We start from the raw sequence: 21,627 nt of genomic DNA, 5'->3' as shown, positions 1-21,627 counted from the left end.
CTCTTTCCTTAAGCAGTTTATAAAAGGTGGTTTCTGAAACCCTTCACAATAGAAAAGCTCAAGGGTTTACATTCAACTGTGACACCACTATGAATTCATTAAGAAGTATGTTTCAGGGTGTACTATAATTTCCCTATGTAACATAAACCCATGGAATCTGACATAAGCTGATTGTTCATGCTGGTTATTTTATTTACATTTCTGAAGGGAAGAGATTTCAATACTTATAAAATATCGAACTGATTTACTATTTTTCATGTTTTTCCAAAGCAGCTATTATAAAATAGGCATAGAGACAAAAGTCTCAACTTGTATAACTAGTTAAACAACCAGAGAAAAGTTATTGCTCAAAAAGATAATTCAGTATGGAACTGAGGCCAAATAAGAGATATGGTTACTTTTAATGCCATCTGAAAGATAAAAGTTAAAAAAAAAAAAGTAACTATGTACGTTATTTTTGTCCCAAGTCCTGTGGGAATAGATGGTAACTTCACAGGAACTCAGGGGGCCTGGAGTTAATATTTAAGTCTTTCTCTGGAGACCTCGGTGTTAGCAGATACAGTCTAGTATAAACAGGAACACAGGTAAATGGGTGTGAGCTCCTTACATCCAAGAAATGTGAATGTGCCTCCTTACCAGCATGTTACAAATGAGATGCATGAATTGGAAGAAGCCATCATGAATCTGACTCATCTGGCGATATACATTCTGTTAACCTAGCAGATATAGCAAGCTCTGAGGCATAGTTAGAGAACTAAGAGTCATCAGTAAATTCCAAAGCCTGATCTGCAGTCTTCACACTGAGATAAATTGGTACACTCTGCAACCTACCTGGGCCTACTCTTCTACTTCATATATTTCCATAATTTTACCATATTTATTGATTACATGCCTAATTAGTATAAACTCCCCCAAAGACAGGTTCTATGTCTATTTCAAAACATGTATCCCAAGATCATATCCCCAATGCTCCAATTAGTTCATATCCTTGACTGAGCCCAATAAAAATAGGAAATATTTTTCAGCTACTCAGAAAATCTTGGTGGTAAAAAGGTCAAATTATCCAGGATGCAGAACTGATCAACAAAATTCAGCTTGGGAGAGAGGAAAAAAGAACCTTAATTTAATGCCTCAATCCAGTATCTTATTTTATTTTATTTTTTTGAGAGGGCATCTCTCATATTTATTGATCAAATGGTTGTTAACAGTTAACAACAATAAAATTCTGTACAGGGGACTCAATGCACAATCATTAATCCACCCCAAGCCTAATTCTCATCAGTCTCCGATCTTCTGAAGCACAACAAACAAGTTCTTACACGGTGAACAAATTCTTACATAGTGAATAAGTTCTTACATGGTGAACAGTACAAGGGCAGTCATCACAGAAACTTTCGGTTTTGATCACGCATTATGAACTACAGTATCTTATTTTTTAAAAATTAACATACGCCTGTTTTCAGAATCAGTAACTGGAGGATGCAGCTTTGGCATTAACAGTGGGCTCTGGGAAACTCTGAGTGGCTCTTTCCCCTCTCTCTTATGTCCACAGAGCCAAGTAATTTCAGTCCTAACTCATTCTATCCTCTTCTGCTTCACAATGACATCATGAATTCATTTTCTAAACCAATATGGCTCTTAGCCCTTATAAATCAGTCACTATTAGGAATGAGAGGATATAAAAGAGGAAGATGAATATCAGTGTGATAGAATTTTGTCTTATGGTAGCTACTATATGAATCTGAGACAAGATTTCTTATTTAAATTTTGAATTGTGGAGCACTTTGTTTTTTGAGAAATTCTAAATTTATTAGATAAACAATAATAAATACCACTGTTCATAAAAACATGAACTTCAACAGTTAGGTGTAAAGATAAAAGTTCTCCATATCTTATATTTGAAAAAGAGTAAAATAAAGACACCTTTTTCTATCTCTTCTTGTTTGACTGAAAGGAATCCTAACCAAATAAATTCTTCTTAAAGGAAAACTCTAGGTTGACTTTTTTGGGTCACTAAATCTTATATGAGACACGTGAAAGTAACTCATGTTACTTCTAGTCAAATGAATAAATATGCAAGGGTGAGCTAAATCTGTTGTTGTGGCAGTAGCCTCTATTTTATACTAATACAATTTCTTGCTCTCCTCAAACTCCCTACCACGAGAGTTACTTCTGAACAGGGACTATATTTTATACTTCATATAGGTGCCCAGTAAATAACTGTTCATTTAATGAATGAATAAACAAATTCATTAGTAGTATGCCATCTTAGTACAATGAATTCAAATGTCAAAAACTTAGAGCATGTTACAAAATAATCATTACATTATTACAGCATGTTGTAGAACAATAGTTTGCATATTTTTAAACACTGAGGCTCTCTGAAAACCAAACTTTAAAAATAAATTAAGATAAGCCCTATTGGAGTCCTTCCATTCAACAAGCCAGCACTAAAAGAAGAATCTTTTCAGGGAATCCAGGACTGCATGTTCTAGTACAATTGTTGTTCTTGTTTTAAGGTGGTATTCAAATAACTACAACACAGTGAGTGCAAATTAATAAGAAAAACCTACACAGCTAGGGCTTAGTTGAATTAGAATCCCTGGGCTCCCAATAAGGGCTAAATCCCAAAGGGATCACAGTCAAGTAAATAAAAAAATCCAGCTGAAATTTATCAGAGGGCAAAGTTTAACTTCAAGTACCCCAGCAACCAAGGATGAATTATGTGTAAGATTAGTAAAGTGCCTTCATCCACACCCCAGCCAAAGAACATTCTTCTATCTCACCGTGACTAAAGGAAAAACAGCAATGTATCTGCCTGCCAAGAATAGCTGTGGCTATACTCTAGATAGAAGTCTAACAACACTGAGGGATTAAAATTTAATTGTAAAGCTGCTGCTACCTGGGAGTAAAAGCTTGAACTCTGGCTTCAGAAAGAAACTGGGACTCCAGCATACTGAATAGATGAAAACAAGAGCTGGCATGTTCCTAACAAAGAGTGTGAGAATATGTTCCCTTCTTAAATTCTTCCCCAAACTGCTTCTTTCTCCAGATATCCTATTGGTAATATGCAAGAGTGCTCAATAGGAATATAGCCCTTTATTATACTTTGAATATATAAATATATGTATGTACATTTCATTTTCAGAATGCTTCAAATTACAGGATGAAGTCAGAGAGTGATTATGTGGTCTGAATTCTCTGAATGTCAGTTCATTTAATTTTACTGAGCATCATCAGAAGCTCTAATAATTTCTTTTCTTGAAGCTGGCTGTTGAGATGAACCAAAGGCAATCTTAATGTTATTACAGAACCCAGAGAGATAATTTTATTTATCCTTCAAATTCAGACAGAATGCCATTAACACTCAATCCTTACTGGGGCCTCATCAGCATAAAGGAGCACACCAGGTTTCCTACCTATTGGTTCAACTATTAGAAGTACATCTGCTATTCAAAATTCCCACTTCAAAAATTCCCACTCCCATTTCAAAAGAAATACCCACAAGTTATGATATTTTATACCAAAAGTTTATTCTGTTCAGTTAAACATACCCCCTTAGCAGAGGACCTGAAGAGACACTTCTCCAAAGAAATTCAGATGGCCAACAGGCACATGAAAAGATGCTCCACATAACCAATTATCATGGAAATGCAGATTAAAACCACAATGAAATATCACCTTATACCAGGTAGGATGGCCAACATTCAACAGACAAGAAACAACAAATGCTGGTGAGGATGCAACGAAAGTGGAACCTTCCTACACTGTTGGTAGGAATGTAAATTAGTTCAACCATTGTGGAAAGCAGTATGGAGGTTCTCCAAAAAACTAAAAATAGAAATACTGTTTGACCCAGGAATTCCACTCTTGGGAATTTACTCAAAGAACAAGATCCCAGATTCAAAAACACATATGTACCCCTGTTTATTGCAGCACTATTTACAATAGACAAGATATGGAAGCAACCTGAGTGTCCATCAATACGGAATGGATAAAGAAGAGGTGGTACATATACACAATGGAATACTATTCAGCCATAAGAAAGAAACAAATCATACCATTTGCAACAACATGGATGGAGCCAGAGGGTATTTTGCTCAGTGAAATAAGTCAGGCAGAGAAAGACAAATACCAAATGATTTCCTTCATTGGTGGAGTGTAACAACAAAGCAAAACTGAAGGAACAAAACAGCATCAGACTCACAGACTCTAAGAAGGGACTAGCAGTTACCAAAGGGGAGGAGTGGGGAAGGGGATTGTGGGGTATCATGACTGGTGCACATGGTGTGTGGGGGGTCAGGGGGAAGACAGTGTAGCACAGAGAAGACAAGTAGGGACTCTGTGGCATCTTACTATGCTGATGGACAGTAACTATAATGGGGTATGGGGGGGACTTGATAATAAGGGTGAATGTAATAACCACATTGTTTTTCTTGTAAAACCTTCATAAGAGTGTATATTGAAGATACCTTAATAAAAAAAATAGCAAAACTGAAGGAACAAAGCAGCAGCAGATTTACAGACTCTCCAAGGGACTAGTGGTTACCAAAGGGAAGGGATTGGGGAGGGGAGGGGTGGTGGGAGGGAGAGGGGATTAAGGGGCACTATAATTAGCACAATATAGGTAGGTCACTGGGAAGGCAGTACAGCAGGGATAAGACAAGAAATGACTCTATAGCTTCTTATTATGCTGATAGACAGTGACTGCAGTGGAGGTGGTGAGGATTTGGTAATATGGGTGAATGCTGAAACTGCAATGTTGTTCATGTGAAACGTTCATAAGATTGTATATCAATGACACTTAAAAAAAAAAATCCCCCACAATCCTTCACAAACTTACCCTTTGATTTTGAAAAAAGGGTGATGTTGAAACAAGATATTTAAATTTATACTTTATATAAAAACTGTTTTTTCCATTTCAGAGAGTCATTCAAATTCCCTCTGAATCACTACAAACCAGTTCCTACTGTTTCTTTAGTATTTCTGTGTATTTTAAACAGTTAGAAAGGCTGAAGTTATTTCTACAGTTGTCTGAGTATGTGTTGTACACGACCAAATAGCATTCTTTCTTTAAGTGGCTTACTAGCCAGAATAGAAATAAAATTGAAGTGAATCAGTTTGAAAGGCAGAAAAGCAAATGTGTGTTCTTAATTTTAAAACATCAGAGTTCATCAAATAGATTTATATTGTGAAGAGTTCTCCAGGCAGCTTATTTGTCCACTTACATCTTAGCCTTTGCAGTAAGCATCTCTGCAACCTAAGTACCCTTTCTATTTCCTGACAATCCACACTGGCCTCTTCATTTAAAACTCTTCTCCAAAAAATTCATCACCTGTAGGAAAATATCTCAAGCAAAACAACTGTCACCACTACATCATTCTATTATCCCCTTAGTATTACCATAGTTGGCTTGAAATTTATTTTTTTGTACTTGTTTTGATGTAAGTTGTGAAGGGACATGTTATGTCACATGACTAAAGGGCTGTCTATTGTGTGATTTCCAGCAAATCACTTAACTTTAATAACTCAAACTTGCCATTTGTATTATTGGATGATCACAGTCTGTCCTCCAATGGCTCTGGCAAGGATAAATGAGAATGTAAGTATAAACTCATAAAGAAAAAAGATAATAACTAGCTGAAGTTCACATTACTCTTGGTTCAGAAATATAATATATTAATTAGTCACATTAATTTAGTTCTTTTGAGCATTTGAAGTGTGGTTGGCTGAGTAAGAAGCAAAATTCCACTAAAGAAAAAAGCTAAAAACTGTTCCTAAAGATTTTAATTTTCTTTTGTATTCCATTATCCTCTCCATTTAAGAGGACTATGCTGGGTCTGCAAAAAATAAATATATTTTCTAAAAAAAAAAAAAAATCAGGTTTCTTAATGTGAATTTAACTATCACTAGTGTAATGAGTTTGGAATGAGCAATTTACATCAATATGTAAGCACAGTTTTTCTAAAAATTGCTATGCAGTCCACCTGCCCCAAGTGCTGCTAATGATTAAGCAAAACATATATGAGCAGCAGTGAATGGCAGGATGTCCTAACTTTGGCACTGATGCTTTCACTTTGAGGGGGAATAGGTGCTTAAATATACCGCCAAATAAATCCAGGCAGAGTGCTTGTGAACTTCATACTTGACAGGCACATGTTAATAGGAAAAGAGGGTGATTTCCATAAACCCTAAAACTGAATTAAACCTGGGGAAGGGATATAAACATGCATTAAAAAGTACATTGTCCTAACTCTTATTCTTTGTTTTCCTTTGACCAGAAGAGTTCAGTACTCAGAAAATTTGGATAAAGAACATTAGCAATTTCACAACTGTCTCTGTATGGTTTTTTTTGAAGGAGAACAATAAGGATGAAACATGATATATTGTTATACGAAGAAAAGAACATCTTTTCTAATGGATAAATATCCCAGTTCATTAAGAAAATAAAAATTAGAATATGCCAGACTTCCTAAATAAAACATTCAGCAGAACTAACAGCATTTAAAAATTTTGACCTGTCATACAACCAACTCCTTTTATCAGCAAGAAAGTTTCTGGGAAATACCTCAGAAACTTTTCTATGGGAATAGCACGGTTACAGAACCATGTTTTACAAGGATATAGGTATAATTCAAAATGTTTCAAAGATTATATCAATTCTTAGGAACTAAAGACATCTCACAGCTTTGAAAAATACCCATTTACAAAGTAAAGAAACATTTTACTTGTCAGTTTAGTTTCTGAATGTGGTCATTCAGAAATCCTGTGTATTTAATAAACTATCATGTTTTTAGTATTAACTAAATCAGATGGAGAATATTAAAAAAACCTTTCAGATTTCATGTTACTGGTTATGAAATGGAAAATTAGGAACCTTTAAAAAGAATTTTTTTCCACTGATAACAATACATAGTTATAACTGTCTATCAACTCCCCTAGTTATGAAAACAATCTTTGCCCTGGAAAAAATGATGAGAATAGTAGACAAATCAAATCATCTCAAGAGTTTTTATCACTATTCAGAAAAAGACATTTGGCACTTTATCTGCTTATTATTTTTAAAAATGTAACTTGGGGAGAAAAATATTAACTATTTTTAGGAAGGGGCTGAAGAAATCCCAGTGAGACAGTTTGTAGAGAGGTCTCTTATTAGTGTAACATCTAACCTTCTATATCTTTGGAAATCATGCAACTTGGCTAATGTAGTCCTTAAAGAATTAAGTAGATTGTTAGGCCCTAGTTACACTGGAGCCAGCCAATTATGAGTTGCTCAGAAATACATCACTGGCACGTCCAACCATTTTCCCACATAAAGATTAGTAGAAATATGTGGAAACAGGGCCCATTCCCACCTCAGCACAGCTACAATATGTGTGTTCAGTGAAACAAATTTCAACAAAGTTTTGCCTCAGTGAAACAAACATTTTATTTGGGAGTCTTTGTGTTTCCTGTCTTTACCAGTAACGTATTTTTTTGGCCAGCTTTGCCAAGGCTACCCTACTTAGTTAAAACTCAACTAGGGATTTTATATTCAAACACACTGCTGAATTCAAAGCACTGAAATCACATGCCACAAACCTGAATTCATCAGTAAGTTAGTGAAATCCCATAGACCATCTTTAGTCTTTTCACTGTTGTGATAACGCCCTCCCAAGGCTTACTAAGAAGAAAGCTTTTCTTACAAGAGAGAAATAAAAGGGGCCAGAGTAGATGAAGATTGGTTCTCGAAGGAGAGGGCAGTACTGCTCTTAAATAAAGAAGCTCCTTTCAGATAAGCAGAATCAGATTCCAGTTCATTTCACTTGCTGGCTACCCTTACTTTGAACTCTCATATTTAACCCAGCAGGCTTCAAAGCAGGTGAGAAAGTGGCCTACAACTTAAAAAGAAATTTTTCCTTTTTCAGGAATTCTGGCCTTGGAGAATACCAACTCTGATATCAGCACATTCCACATCTCCAGGGATTTATGCCTTTTTTTTCTTCATTGCTCTATGTCTAATGTCAGGTTTGGTTTTCATCTCAGCCAGGAGAAAAATCAGGAAAAAAAAGAGCCCTAACTTTTTAAAATGAAGTCTTCATTCCATATAGTTTTATACCGTGCAAAAGAAGGGGCACTAAAACCACCACCCATTCTAGTTCATTCCCTTCCATTTATCTAAATTTGATGTACAGTCAGGATTATTAAAGATATCAATTCCTAGTGCCTTGCTTCACAAAAAATCAATTTTTGTAACAAATGTACTTCAACAAATTCAAATTGAGTATCTATAGCATGTGAGCTAATATAAAAAGATAGTAGATGAGGAAGAGATATGGTAACAATGGAAGAAATTTAGGAAATTTTCTTAAATTGCTTTGCCTTACTAAATAAAGGAATAAGTATGTTTCTAAAGTCCTTATTTGATTACTACTATATTTGGCTAACAAATATCTTACTTAAAAATCCTAACATAGGCAGTTTGCAACTTACCAATCAATAGGTGCTGTTCTACAAGGTTTGCCAGTGCCTAGATTTGAAAAATTTCTCCACTTTCTGTGGTTTGCATAATATACCAGAAGTATAATAATAAATAAATTTAAATTTAAATTAAATTAAATGACACCTAACCACCATTTTTACTACACTTTCTATGGGAAAATGCATTTGAGTTTACAATTAGAACACAGCTCTTCCAAACACAATGAGGGTAGGGTTTCCCACCACGGCTGTACTTGCGGGGTGATGATGACGGTGATGGTGGCAACAACTACCGCTCAGCTAGGTTTTACTGTGGGCAGACATGCTTCTAAACACGTGACATATTTTAAACTCATTTAACCCTCACAAAAGCTTATGGGGTAGTATGATTCTCATTTTACAGTGAGTAGGAGAAAAGGTTAACGCACCTGAGGATGAACAGCCAGTAAATGTCAGGGGTGGGATTCAAAGCAAAGCAGCCTGGCCCTTCACCATTCTGCAGCGCTGTTCTCTCTACCTTAATAAAGTGGTGCTCCCCAGGCGCTCCAAATTCCTCTGTTGGGGTGGACTAGAGCAGGGCTTCTCAGGTGTTAAACGTTACTATAAGATCACTTGGCAATCTTGTTAAGATGCAGATGCAGGCAGTCTGGAGTGGTGCCTGTAGTTCTGCGTGTGTAACAAGCTCCTGGGTGATGATGATGCTCTTAGAGCACAGACCACATGTTATTAAGTGGTGGGGAAGTCGAATTTGAACTTCCAGTTCCCTCGCAGGCTGGCTGTTGACTGCTGAGGCTATCATATGTTGTGTTTATAAGCTGGAGACTGCCCATACTGTGATCATTTCCCATGAATTCTTAAATGGATCCTGCCCTTGGAACTGCATTCCAAATATTGGTAGGTACTTTCAGTAAATACTTCAGCTTTTAGGAAGTTAAAATGTACATGTAAAGGCCACAGGGATTAAACATGGCTATAAAAGTTTACTGTCAGGAATACTTTTAACACTATATACCACCAACTAAACAAATACCAAAATATAGTTCAATAAATGCCTGTCCATTGTTCATCAACTAGAATCACAGTAAATTAGTAAATTTTCACCCAAAAAAGAAGCTTTCACTTTAAAATCTGTAATTATTCATTCTTAGACTGTGCTGGAGGTGTACTGGGGAGCTTGTGCTTCCTCCTCTTAAAGACTCTTCTGGTGCGTCTGTGATCTCGTCAGTAAGGCAGACACTATATACTGACACAGGGCTGGAGCAGACAGGGAGTACAATCCTCATTAATGTCAGCCAGAACCTCATGAAAGTATACCACTAACAATTACTACACATCTATTCCAGATTCTAGATCTCCCTCCTTGCTGTTTCATCTCCTTCCCACCGTGCTGAGAGAAACCCAAAGAACATCTCTCCCGTTTTCTTTCCTGTGACTTCAAATGCACAGCTGAATATTTTTCCCAGTTGTTAAATGGATGGGATTCCATCTCTTGTCAACTTTTCCCATGCCAGATTACACAGCAAGGTCATGTCCATTTGAGATGCACTCACTCCCTAGTCAGCACCACTGCAAATAACAGAGTTACAGCATGATCACTAAGCTTCCTTTTTACACTAAAAGGAAATAGAATAGTCAGTTTCCAACCCAAATATCTATTCTCCCTGAACAACAGTGGAATGTCATTCTTCCTGAAGCCTGACCAAGAGTCAACTGCAGTCTCAGACTTCTAGGCCTACAGCCAGTGGCAACTTCACACATCATATAGTTGACTTTCAGGGAAAAGGGAAACTCATGCTCTTAACTACTGGTGCCAGAAGAAAACCAACTAATCTTAAGGCACAAAATGAACTAATCTTAAGGCAGGAAAAGAAATTCTGAAGGGAAATGGAGTCCGAAGGGAGGCATATTAAAAAAAAATAGAAATTACATTACCCAGTAAGGGCTAGTGTCTCTATGGTTCTCAGTGCTTTTCTATTTAGGATATAATGAATCAGCATTTTCTTTGAATTCACTACCTGGTAAAAATGCAAAGATGTACAAGAAAGACATTTTTTTTTAAAGGCTTGGAGACTTAAAGGGACTTATCTTTGGCAACTTTGAGCCGGTGACATTAACAAATTTACATAGAAAGAGTACATAATAATGGGATACTCTAATATCAGTTCTCCAGTACTTACTAGACCTGAGTCAGGAAATGGAGAAACAGCTTAAAACTAAAGGTTAAAAAATGAAAATATAAAGGTCTACACATGGATCTATACCCACAGTTAAAGAAGGTCAACAAGAACATACAGATACAAGAACAGGCAGAACCGCTGAGGCACACTGTACCCAAGGCAAATGTCTCATCTGACTTGCTTATTCTCCATCTTAATGCACTCCTGAATTTTTAAAGTTCAGTAAATCCTCAGAACTAATTATTTCATTTAAACGGAAAAATCAAAAGGCTTGTTTACAAATATCAAAGAAAATGCATTTAAAAGAGTTGAATTATTCTTTAGCTAGTACCAAGTGCCTCGTTTACCACCAAAAATTATTTACAAAGACCAGCTTTATAATGTTATGCCATTGTATTCTTTAAACTTTTAAGCTACAAAAACACAGCTCAAATCACTGAAACTTATGTTTGACATATTTATGGCAGCAACTTTACAAATCAATTCCTGTAATTTACTATAACAAATATCTTCCACTGATCAACTGGTTTAGGACAAATAGATCAGAGATGTTTTGTGTGTTTTACAAATACTCTACACAAGTCCTTGAGATCATACTTACAGCTTTAGCAAAAACACCCATTATTTCAGGAAACTGGTGTGTGAGAAGAGCTATCATTGCTGTAGAAGAACACAGTCCTGCTGTGAAGTGGATGAAAAAAGGAATCTCCTTCTTTGGGTAAACAGAAACATGATGAAAGGCTGCAAGGATGAAAAGGTAGAAATAGATTTTATTTCAGAATACAGTGTAAGCCAGTTTTAATATTTTTCAAATGAAATCTATTTTTAAAAACTATACAGGAAAAAAAAACAAAACAAAAAAACAAAGAATAAGAAGTCTCTGGCCAAGCAAGGTAGAAGAGAACCATCCATTATTTACTACAACATCGACAGCACATTTATATAGCCAGAGGATTGTGCTGGGGACTGGAGATACAATGGCATTGTGAAAAATAACATTGATTGTAAAGTCATGCTGAGGTGGTTTTGAAAAAGAGCTCTATCAACTTATTAGCTGTGCAATCTTGAACAAGTTGCTAAACCCTCTAGTAGTTGCTATGGATGAACATTATAAGCTCTTAATAAATGTGTTATAATTCTTGCTCTTTGGGAGCTCTGAGACAAGTATAAAAACCAAGACAGACATGTGGTTGGAGACTTTCCCGAACCATCAGTTAATAATTTCAGCCAGTTATTAATAAGTGTTCTATGTGCAACATTTCATAAAGCAGGGTAAAAAATCAAACTAGAACACCAAACCCTGAACATAAATGAAGTCCTTCCTCTTATTTTACCATACATTTACTCAGATATAATTTTTCTAATGATTGGATATTTCATTACTAATAGTACTCAAGTATTTACATCTTATTTGAAGTTTGAAAAAACTTGAATAACAATGCTAAATGAGCCTATTACAATGTGTGGCACATAGTAGGTGCTCAATAAATGTCTATTAAATTGAGAGCTATTCTGGGACTCCATTAGTCAAGGAAGTTGACCGTTCAGGGCTGGATACAAATCCAGGAATTCCTGATGTAATATCCTGCATAAGTAAAGGATGACTAATTCAGTATGGAATCAAAGTCAGCTATAAATTTCACTTTTTTAAACATAATGATTCACAGAGAAGATTACACCTAATTTTCTTTCAGTAGTCATGGTATTTTTCTGTCTTATACTATATTCAGAAACTACATACCAAAACCAAACTCATTAAAAATCCAGAAATTTTCCAGAGCCTTCAGTCATGTTGAAAGTAAAAGCGCACCAAATCTCAATCTTTTTAAAAGTTAGAAACATTAGAAGCTGTGGACAACACTGTGTTTTCAGCACCCAAAAACCCAGCAGTCCCTTTCATTCCTGTCCCTCAGCCATGAGAAGCCAACTTCTGCCAGGAAACCAAGAGAAACAAACCATGGACTTGGGAAGACAGAGAATAAATACTTAATGCATACCAATGGTTACTATAATTGCTATTATGGAAGAGACAGCAAAATTAATATTAATTAAACTGTATAGCATTTTATGGTTTATAAAGTAATTTATACTAGCTTGTTTGATTTTTTCCCCCAATAACCCTAAGAGATAGACAGTATTAGTTCCATTTTATAAGGTAAAAAACTGTATAGCTTTAGTAAGATAATTTCCTAGAATATCAGATTTTTATACTGTAGGAGAAACCTAATTATTTCTTTTTGGATTGCTTTTTGTAGACTTGTTTTGTCAGTCAGTAATTGGCTAAACATCAGTATAATGGATAACTAGTAGAGAAAAACTCCCCTGGAAGAAAGTTCAAATTTCATCACTGGCTCATAGAGAAAAATTTATCAGGAGGCATAAAAGACAACTAAATACCTATGTGAACTAAGGGAATAGTTCAAGTCTGAACTTACAAGGCTCATAAGCAAATCCCAGAATGCTGTAAGTCAAAGTTGAAGGAGAATTGAAAACAAAAAAACATTAAGTACTCCTGGGTATTATAACTCCACATTATTAAAAATGTGTTCATTCTATCACAGTCAAAGACAGAAAAAAATACTCTAAGATCATACAATATAATCAAACAAAGTTGCCCTACATATCTCTCCTTTCCTACCTGCTGGAATTTGCAAATTAGCAGCATCCTAGAAATAATGAAGGCCCGCCAAATAGAAAACTGTTTTTATAGCCCATGGTTCTGACAGTACATGACAGTAATTTTATTCATATCACTATATAAAGTTGGTCTTATATCAGGCAACAGTTGTAATGATTTGAGGGGCATTATTTTAGGCTAAACGTTTCAGCCTAGTGTAAAACACTCGTGCATATTGATGCTCCATAATAAGATTCATTCCTTTGCTTTAAACAAGAAATCCTTTTCCTGTTAAATGGAAAAACAAGAACAACTACGATCATCACCATTCTAGGAAAGAAAATAAATTTCTCTTACTAATGACTTTCTAGTTGCCAAAGTCAATGAATTCTTCTCAGTAATTATCTTACTGAGTATCTCAGATACTCCTCCTCACTTGGAAATTTTTTCCTCCTCTTAGTTTCCAGGATATCTAGTTCTGGTTCTTGTCCTGTCTCCTTGACCACTCCTTCACTGAGTCTTTAAGACTCCTTATCAGCCCCCCATTCCTTAGACATTTTTGTGCCCCATGGTTCCACCCTGAGCTTACTTCTCACTCTGTACAGTTTCCCTTAGTGAACTCATTTATACCCAGAAAATGATGACTCCCAAGTGGGTTTTGTGACATAAGAGATGTAGAGAAAAAAGGAATAAGGACCCCTGGCAATTTTGTTTTATACAACCTCATTTTTTCCTCCAGCTGACTGAACCAGGAATGAACACCTGGATAAATCTGATTCTCTCATTCTGTATTGTTTGTCTGAACTGATGACATACAAACTCAGAGCCATATAGGGGCATCAAATTTGGCTACATGAGGGTCTAAGAAGGGAAAGCCAAACTGCAAAGAGAAAGATATAAAAATGAAGCAGATACATTGAGAGAAACAGAAATGAGACCTCCTACAGAGAGAAGATGGAGTTGGAGAAGGAGAAAAACAAAGTGAGAACAGGAGAGACTGAAAAAGGCAGCCAGAGATGAATATATACAAATAACAAACTCTTGCAAATCCTGACAGTCTTCTAGTTCCTGGTTCTAGTCTCCTCTGAGGTCCAACTTTAATTACTGCTGTTGGATTCTTTGAGATAATCCAGACTTCTTCTGACAAATTCCTTTTATGAGTAAGCTAGTTTGAAATGGCTCTTTATTACTTATACCCAAGGAATACAACCTACATTTATTATTTGTTATATATTTTAATAATATATGTATTATATACAAATTAGTTATAAATACATCTTACACCTATATATAGAGATATAACATATAACAAATACATACCTGTATGTGTTCAACAGATTATGTAATAAAATATTTAAGCATACATACACAACACATATATGTGTGTATATGGGTGAGATGTTGCACATGCAACATACTGAAAGCCTTAACTTGTCTTCTTCCCCCACTCCTAACCTGCTAGCAGTCCTAAACCTGCTCCTACTGCTGTATGATGGATTTACCATTTTTCAAGTCAGATTTAGGAATTATCCTTGACCTTAGAGAGACAGCACTCCCTATTCCAGCTTCCTTATAATTTATTCCATACATACAGCACATAACACATGGCTCATCATTTTTACTAAGCTGTGAGTAGTTTAGGAGTTTGGAGTAGAATAAGGGAGAAAAAGTATTAACATTTATGTTGGGTATTTATAATGTACATGGCATGTTTATAAGAATTAATACATTTGACTAATTAAAATATTTATTGAATATCAATTTTTATGATGAACATTATACAGATACATGGAGGGGAAATAAAGAGAATTCTGGCCTTCAAGTTTATAATCTAGAAGGAGAGATTAAGAAGTAAACAAAGCACTTTAAGAATTTAAAGAAAGAAGAGATAACTCATCTTTGAGGACAGAGGATAAAAGATCCTGGGAGAAAAATGTAAGCTTGCTCAACTTCCATAGTCTCTCCTAAATTTTCATCTATCTGGACTTTTCAGCTCATAAAGTGTGATGGTTGCATAACTGCAACTTCCCTTCCTAGACTTCAGTTCTAATGGCTCCAGAATTTAAAAACTGTGCACAGGTTTTTATCACATAAGGAAACATGATGCTAGTGTTTATTTATAACCTTCCGCATGCTCACTCACTGGTTAAATCATAAAAGCAAAAGTTAAATAGAAATTTACCAGTTCCCAGAAAGAAAGAGTGAGTGGGTGATCAGGCAGCTAAGACTAAAAGTATAGACTACTCTTTTGAGAGGTGTGGCTTCCTGAAAGCAGGGACTAAATGGAAACAGTCTCAGCAATCATAATCGCACATATTTCTGGTTCTCCTCCTAACTCTTTGTTCTTTTTAAAATTTGGAAGTATAGTGTCTCCAATTTCGTTCTTTGTAAAGACTGCTTTGGCTATTCTGGGTTCTTTCCCTTTCCATATAAATTTTGGGATCAGCTTGTCAATTTTTGCAAAATCCCTGCAGGAATTTTGATAGGGATTATACTGAATCTATAGATCAATGTTGAGAGAGTTGCCATATAAGTAATATTGGGTCTTTCAATTCATAAACATGGAATGTCTCTCCATTTCTTTAAGGTTTTTCTTTCATTCCTGTCAGCAATATTTTGTAGTTTTTAGTGTACAAGTCCTGCACTTCTTTTGTTAAATTTATTCTTAAATTGTTTGTTCTTTTTGACATTACTGTCCTTAGTATTGTTTTCTAAACTTGATTTTTGGACTGTCTGTTGCTAGCATATAAATATACAATTGTATTTTTATATCCTGCAACCTTAACGGACTTGTTTATTAGTTCTGGTAATATATTTACGTATTTATTAGAATTTCCTACAGAGAAGATCATGTCATCTGTGAAAGACAGTTTTACTTCTTCCTTTCCAATGTGGATGTCTTCCTGTGTCTTTTTTTTGCTTGACTGCACTGACTAGAACCTCCAATACAAGGCTGAACAGAAGTGGTGAGTGCAGACATTCTTGCCTTATTCCTGATCATAGAGAGAAAGCACTCAGTCTTTCACCATTAAGGATACTATCTGTGGCTTTTCACAGATGCTCTTTATCAGAATTTTTATCATTAATGGGTACTGGATTTTTGTCAAATGCTTTCTCTGCACTGATTTTCCTTACCATGGCACATTATGTTTTCATATTTTTAAACTAACCTTGAGTTTGTGAGGAAATCCTACTTGGTCATGGAATGTAATCTTTTTTATATATTGCTGGATTCAGTCTTCAAATATTTTATTGAAGATGTTTATGTTTATATTCATGGGCATATTGTTTTCTTGTAATGCCTTGTCTGGTTTTGTTATCAGGGTAATACTAGTCTCACAGAATAAGCTGGAGAATGTTTTCCTCCTTTATTTTCTGAAGAGTTTGTAAATTCGTATTATTTCTTATTTAAAGGTTAGATGATTGCTCTTTTAATATCTCTAATCTTTGTGTCCTTCATTGCATCTAGCACAGGGATTTACCCAATAAATATTTGGAAATGAACTGAATTGTGCAACTACATCCAAAATATGGCTAAAATAGTATTTAAACAGTATCCTAAATTTCAACCAAAGGCATTTTTAAAATAGGAGAATACTATGAAAAACAATCTCACAACTACTTTTAAGTTTAGGAAAACTAGAATATTTACTTACTAGGTAATAGTTCTCTATCAGCAGTCTCTGTGCAGCTGGGATAAGGGTAAAACAGATGGCCTTTCTCTAATGGGTATGGAATCATTCTAAAAGCTGAGAAAAAAAATACATATGTTGACATTCAACTCAGACTCATTTTCATCCTATACTACAGATAAAAGCTATTTTGGAGACAATTTTTATAAAATTTTCACATAGCATTTTATTTTCTTTTAGAAACATATCTTAGATAAAAGAAACAAAGTAAGCAAAAGAAGGAATAAGGGAAATAAGATTTATTTAGAGAATAGTGAATGGTCTGGTTGAAATAAAACTAAAGGGAGTAATGTCTGGGTTCTCCTTTCCTCAGTCTCCTCATTACAAATACAACACTCTCATTACAAATACAATTCAGACTCTCTGGGTACGAATTCCGCTTTCTACAGGAATCTTCCTAAAATTGCAACATGTATAACTATTGTGGCCATAACTGTTATTAGCAAGTTAAAAGAGTGTTCTATGGTTCCTAATTTCACAGGTTAGATGTCACCAAAGATTTCTATGAGCAGGGCTTAATTTAGATTTGGAGTCACCAAAGTATAGTCCTTTGGCAAGACCTGGACCACTACCTGTTTTCGTAAATAAAATGCTATTAGAATACAGCCATGCTTATTCATTACATATTATATGAGGCTGCTTTCAAGCTACAAGAGTTGGGTGATTGTGACAGAGAGGCCATAAAAACCAAGTATTTACTGTCTTTTGATTTGGCCCTTTACAGAAAAAGTTTACTTAACCCTGATCTAGATGATCACCAACTCGTGCAGACTTTTTAAAGGAGTCCTTATTGATCTTCTCAACTAACTAAGTACTCATCAAAATTGTGATAAGGATTTTGTTTTTCCTTTAGTGCTTGGCTCTATAAACTTTTGTCAAAATATAACAAAAATTGCTTTGCCGCAATAAAAAGAAGGGATTTTCCCAAAATCATAGAGCAAGTCAGTGATAACACTCGGAAATCAGTCATCAAGATGCTTATTCATGAAACATAGTATAAGTCATATACTTACTGAAAATCTCCTATGTGCCAAGCAGAATGCTAGGCATTAAAGACACATACAAGATGAATGAGAACTCAGTTTTGAGGAACCCAGGAAAAAAAGCAAAAGAAAGTCTAATTACCCCAAGACATTCCACCCCTCAGTTTTAGTAGTTCCAGTTTTATTAACCTGTATATTCGGTGTCAAGCACAGTGACTGACCATCAGCTAACGCTTAATGCAGCGATTCCCAAATATTCTTGTTTCAAGGACACATGGTACCCTTTATGTCTCAGTAATTTTTTATCATGCCCCTAGGCTGAAAGAAATATCTTAACAATTCCACTTATTAAGTAGTGGGTCCAAATAACTTTGAAAGTTTATGTTCTACAGTGTATCACAGAGAAGGGACACAGTAGATCTCTGGCAACTTGCTGCACTGATGGACAGTGACTGCACTGGGGTATGGGTGGGGACTTGATAATATGGGTAAATGTAGTAACCACATTGTTTTTTCATGTGAAATCTTCATAAGAGTGTATATCAATCATACCTTAATAAAAAAATTTCACTGAAAAAAAAAGTTTATGTTCTAACAACTTAGCAGTAATTTAGAAAAAAAATACACGTGAATTAAAGGAAAAAAATAATCACTTCATTTTTAAATAACCATCATTTCTTACTAATGGGATATATGAGCTTGTTGGGCACTGCACAACTTCTCAAACCTTGGAGTCAGATTGAACACCACCATCTTCATTTCCTGCTCCTCACTAGCTTTTGTGTAGTACTTTTAATCACAGCAACTAGCATAACCCCAGCTTTGCAAAGCTGTGACATCTAAAGAAACAGAGAATGAAGAGCCACCTAATGGTGCAACCATAAACTTTGCTAACAGTTTGAATGGTATCTGACAGATATTGCATATTGGTGTACTTCCAATGAAAATTTAAAATATCCCTTGGCACTCTAGTGAATTTGCTGTAATGCCTCAAGGGGCCTCAGGGCAAAGTTTGGGAACTGAGGGAGTTAACCTATTTTAGTTAATGAGCATTAAATTTATTTTTGAATTTTTATTGATAACAGAAGTATAGATTCCAAGGGAATTATTACTGAATTCAATGATAAAATATTTTAAGTTTTTCCATTTTCCTAGTGATTGTAAGGAGTTATAAATAAGAAACAGACCAGTTCTCCAAAGAAGCTCTACAAATGGACAACTAGTATGTAAAAAGATGTTCAACATCCCTCATTATTGAGGAAATACAAATCAAAGCCATAATGAGAGACTACTTCATGCCCATTAGTATGTTCTTTTCAAACAAACAGAAAGTAAGTGTTGGTGAGGACAGAGGAAGTGAAGCCCTTGTGAATTGTTGGTGGAATTTAAAGTGGTGCAGTGGCTACAGAAAATGGTATGGCAGGCCCTCAAAAAGTTAAATATAGAATTATGTTATCTAGCAATCCCAATTCTGGGTATATACACAAAAGAACTGAAAGCAGGAACTTGAGCAATTATACATTTGTGCTCATAGCAGCATCAGTCACAATAGTCAAAAGGGGAAAACAACCCAAACGTCTATTGACAGATGAGTGAATAAACAAAATGTGTATGTATACAATGGATATTATTCAACCTTAAAAAGGAATGAAATTTTGACACATGCTACATTATGCTAACTGAAATAAGCCAGTTTAAAAGGAAAAATACTGTATAACTCCATTATCTGAGATACCTAGACTAGTCAAACTCAGACAGAACACAGAATGGTTACCAGGGGATGGGGAGAAGGGAAGAATGGGTCTTATTGTGTAGTGGGTATAGAATTTCAGTTTGGGATGATGAAAAAGTTTTGGGGAGGGAGGATGGTAATAGTCGCCCAACAATGTGAATGCACACAATGCTACTGAACTGTACATTTTTAAATGGTTAAAATGGTAATTTTTGTATTATGTATATTTATCACCATAAAATTTGTTAAAGGATAGAGTTGATATTAGTTGTGAGGAAAATAACATTGTGCACAACTGAAGATAATACAAAAAAAACAGTCTAATTAAAAAAAATATTAGGAATATTCATTTTCTTTCCTTACAAATATATAATTTAAATGAATAAATGGTGGAATACCATAACAGTATCTCATTCTGCTTTTCCTAAATGTAGCATTGCTGTTAAGTACATAAAGCATTTCTTCTACCAATAAACCAAGTATAACACCACCGAGCTCACTTTGAAACCAATCTGAACAACAAATCCTTATGGAAATTTCATTTCATTTAAAAAGACTGCCTGTGAATGCAGTGAATACTTTAATGTTGAGTTACATTTGAAAAATAAAGTGTCCCATTTGGAAAAGATACTTACTGCCTTCCCACGTACACTGTAACAGACTGAGAGCACCTTCTATTCGTTTCCAGTGCTGAAGATGAAAGAAAGCATAGGCAACTGCTTCACTATCGCCCCGTTTCAGAATATGTTCTGGAGGTAAAATTAGACTTTTCATCTCTAGTAAATACTAGAAAAATAACACACATGCATAGACACACCACAGGAAAAAGAAAAAGTTTATTAGGTTAAATTCAAACATTCACAAAAATGTAGATTCAAATTTTATAAAGTCAATTTGATTTTAAAAAAACAGACATTAACCTTGTTGAAATGATGTAAGGGTCCTACTGATAGCATGTATAGAAAATGCTTATATTTGCAAATTCCAAAGATCAGAATATTCCTATATGTAAAAATAAGGTGAAAAATGTCTTAGGTATGACCTTGCTAAATAAAAAAGGGAAATGCAAGCTGAGGAAATAATGTGAGAGCAAATATTTATTTTTCAAAAAATGAATTAAGTGTAAAAATTATAAAATACAATTTTGGAACAACTCTTCATAGCAACATACAATTCTTTTTTTCTCTTATTCCCATTTTACACTTTACTGTGAAGAGATTCAATTAAATTAATATTTACTGAATGCAAAGTACTATGCTTGTTACGGAATACCAAAACACACTCTATTCTCTGGAGCTTACTAATGTAACTAGAAAGATTTTTTAAGTTAATAATTATTACCAGACTGTGCTGAGTGCTTTAATAGAGGTATAAACAATGTGTATAGGAATATGGATAGGGTGGATTTTTTAAATTTAATTTTTGAATAACAGCTTTATTGAGATAATACTTGACATACTTTACCATTCAACCATTTAAAGTATATGATTTAGTGGTTTTTTAGTATATTCACAGATATGTGCAGCCTCATCACAATAAATTTTAGAACATTTAAAACACCTCAGAAGGAAACCCTGTACTCTTTAGTTATCACCCTTTATTCCCCGATCCCCGCTAAGGCCTAAGCAACCACTAATTTACTTTCTGTGTCTACAGATTTGCCTATTTTGTGTATTTCTCACAAACAGAATCACATAATATATGGTCCTTTGTAATTGTTTTTTTCCACTTAGCATGTTTTCAATGTACATCCATGTTGTAGCATATATTACTATCTTGTTTCTTCTTGTGGTTGAATAATATTTCATCGTATGGATTTATTTATCGATTTGTTTATTCGTTCACCATTTGATGGACATTTGGTTTTCGCCTTTTGGCTACTATGAATAATACTGCAATAAACAGCAGTGTATGAGTTTTTATGTGAACATGTTTTCATCTCAATTGGGTATATACCCAGGAGTGG

The 21,627-nt window shown here is 34.9% G+C and overlaps 1 protein-coding gene across 12 annotated transcripts in view; it reads right to left on the bottom strand.

Moving 5' to 3' along the window:
* The window catches only part of ST7L (suppression of tumorigenicity 7 like), a 184,674-nt gene that overhangs the window by 85,757 nt on the left and 77,290 nt on the right, over positions 1-21,627 (bottom strand). For 7 of the 12 annotated variants that reach the window (XR_012130278.1, XM_037005386.2, XM_037005388.2 and 4 more), the window contains exons 13-15: positions 20,297-20,447; positions 16,911-17,003; positions 11,239-11,378 (exon numbers count right to left, since the gene is read on the bottom strand). Coding sequence is in view for 11 of the 12 variants with exons in the window: in XM_037005386.2 (XP_036861281.2) it covers positions 11,239-11,378; positions 16,911-17,003; positions 20,297-20,447 (384 nt within the window). In the remaining variant the exon portion in view is untranslated. Of the gene's footprint in view, positions 1-1,135; positions 10,027-10,392; positions 10,476-11,238; positions 11,379-16,910; positions 17,004-20,296; positions 20,448-21,627 lie in introns of those variants that run through there. The other 5 variants (XM_073234415.1, XM_037005385.2, XM_073234412.1 and 2 more) reach the window with 3 other exon arrangements.

This window comes from Manis javanica, chromosome 4, assembly GCF_040802235.1.
Source record: "Manis javanica isolate MJ-LG chromosome 4, MJ_LKY, whole genome shotgun sequence".
Taxonomy (NCBI): domain Eukaryota; kingdom Metazoa; phylum Chordata; class Mammalia; order Pholidota; family Manidae; genus Manis; species Manis javanica.
The sequence above is the reverse complement of the archived record's forward strand: the minus strand, read 5'-3'. Positions and strand labels throughout refer to the sequence as shown.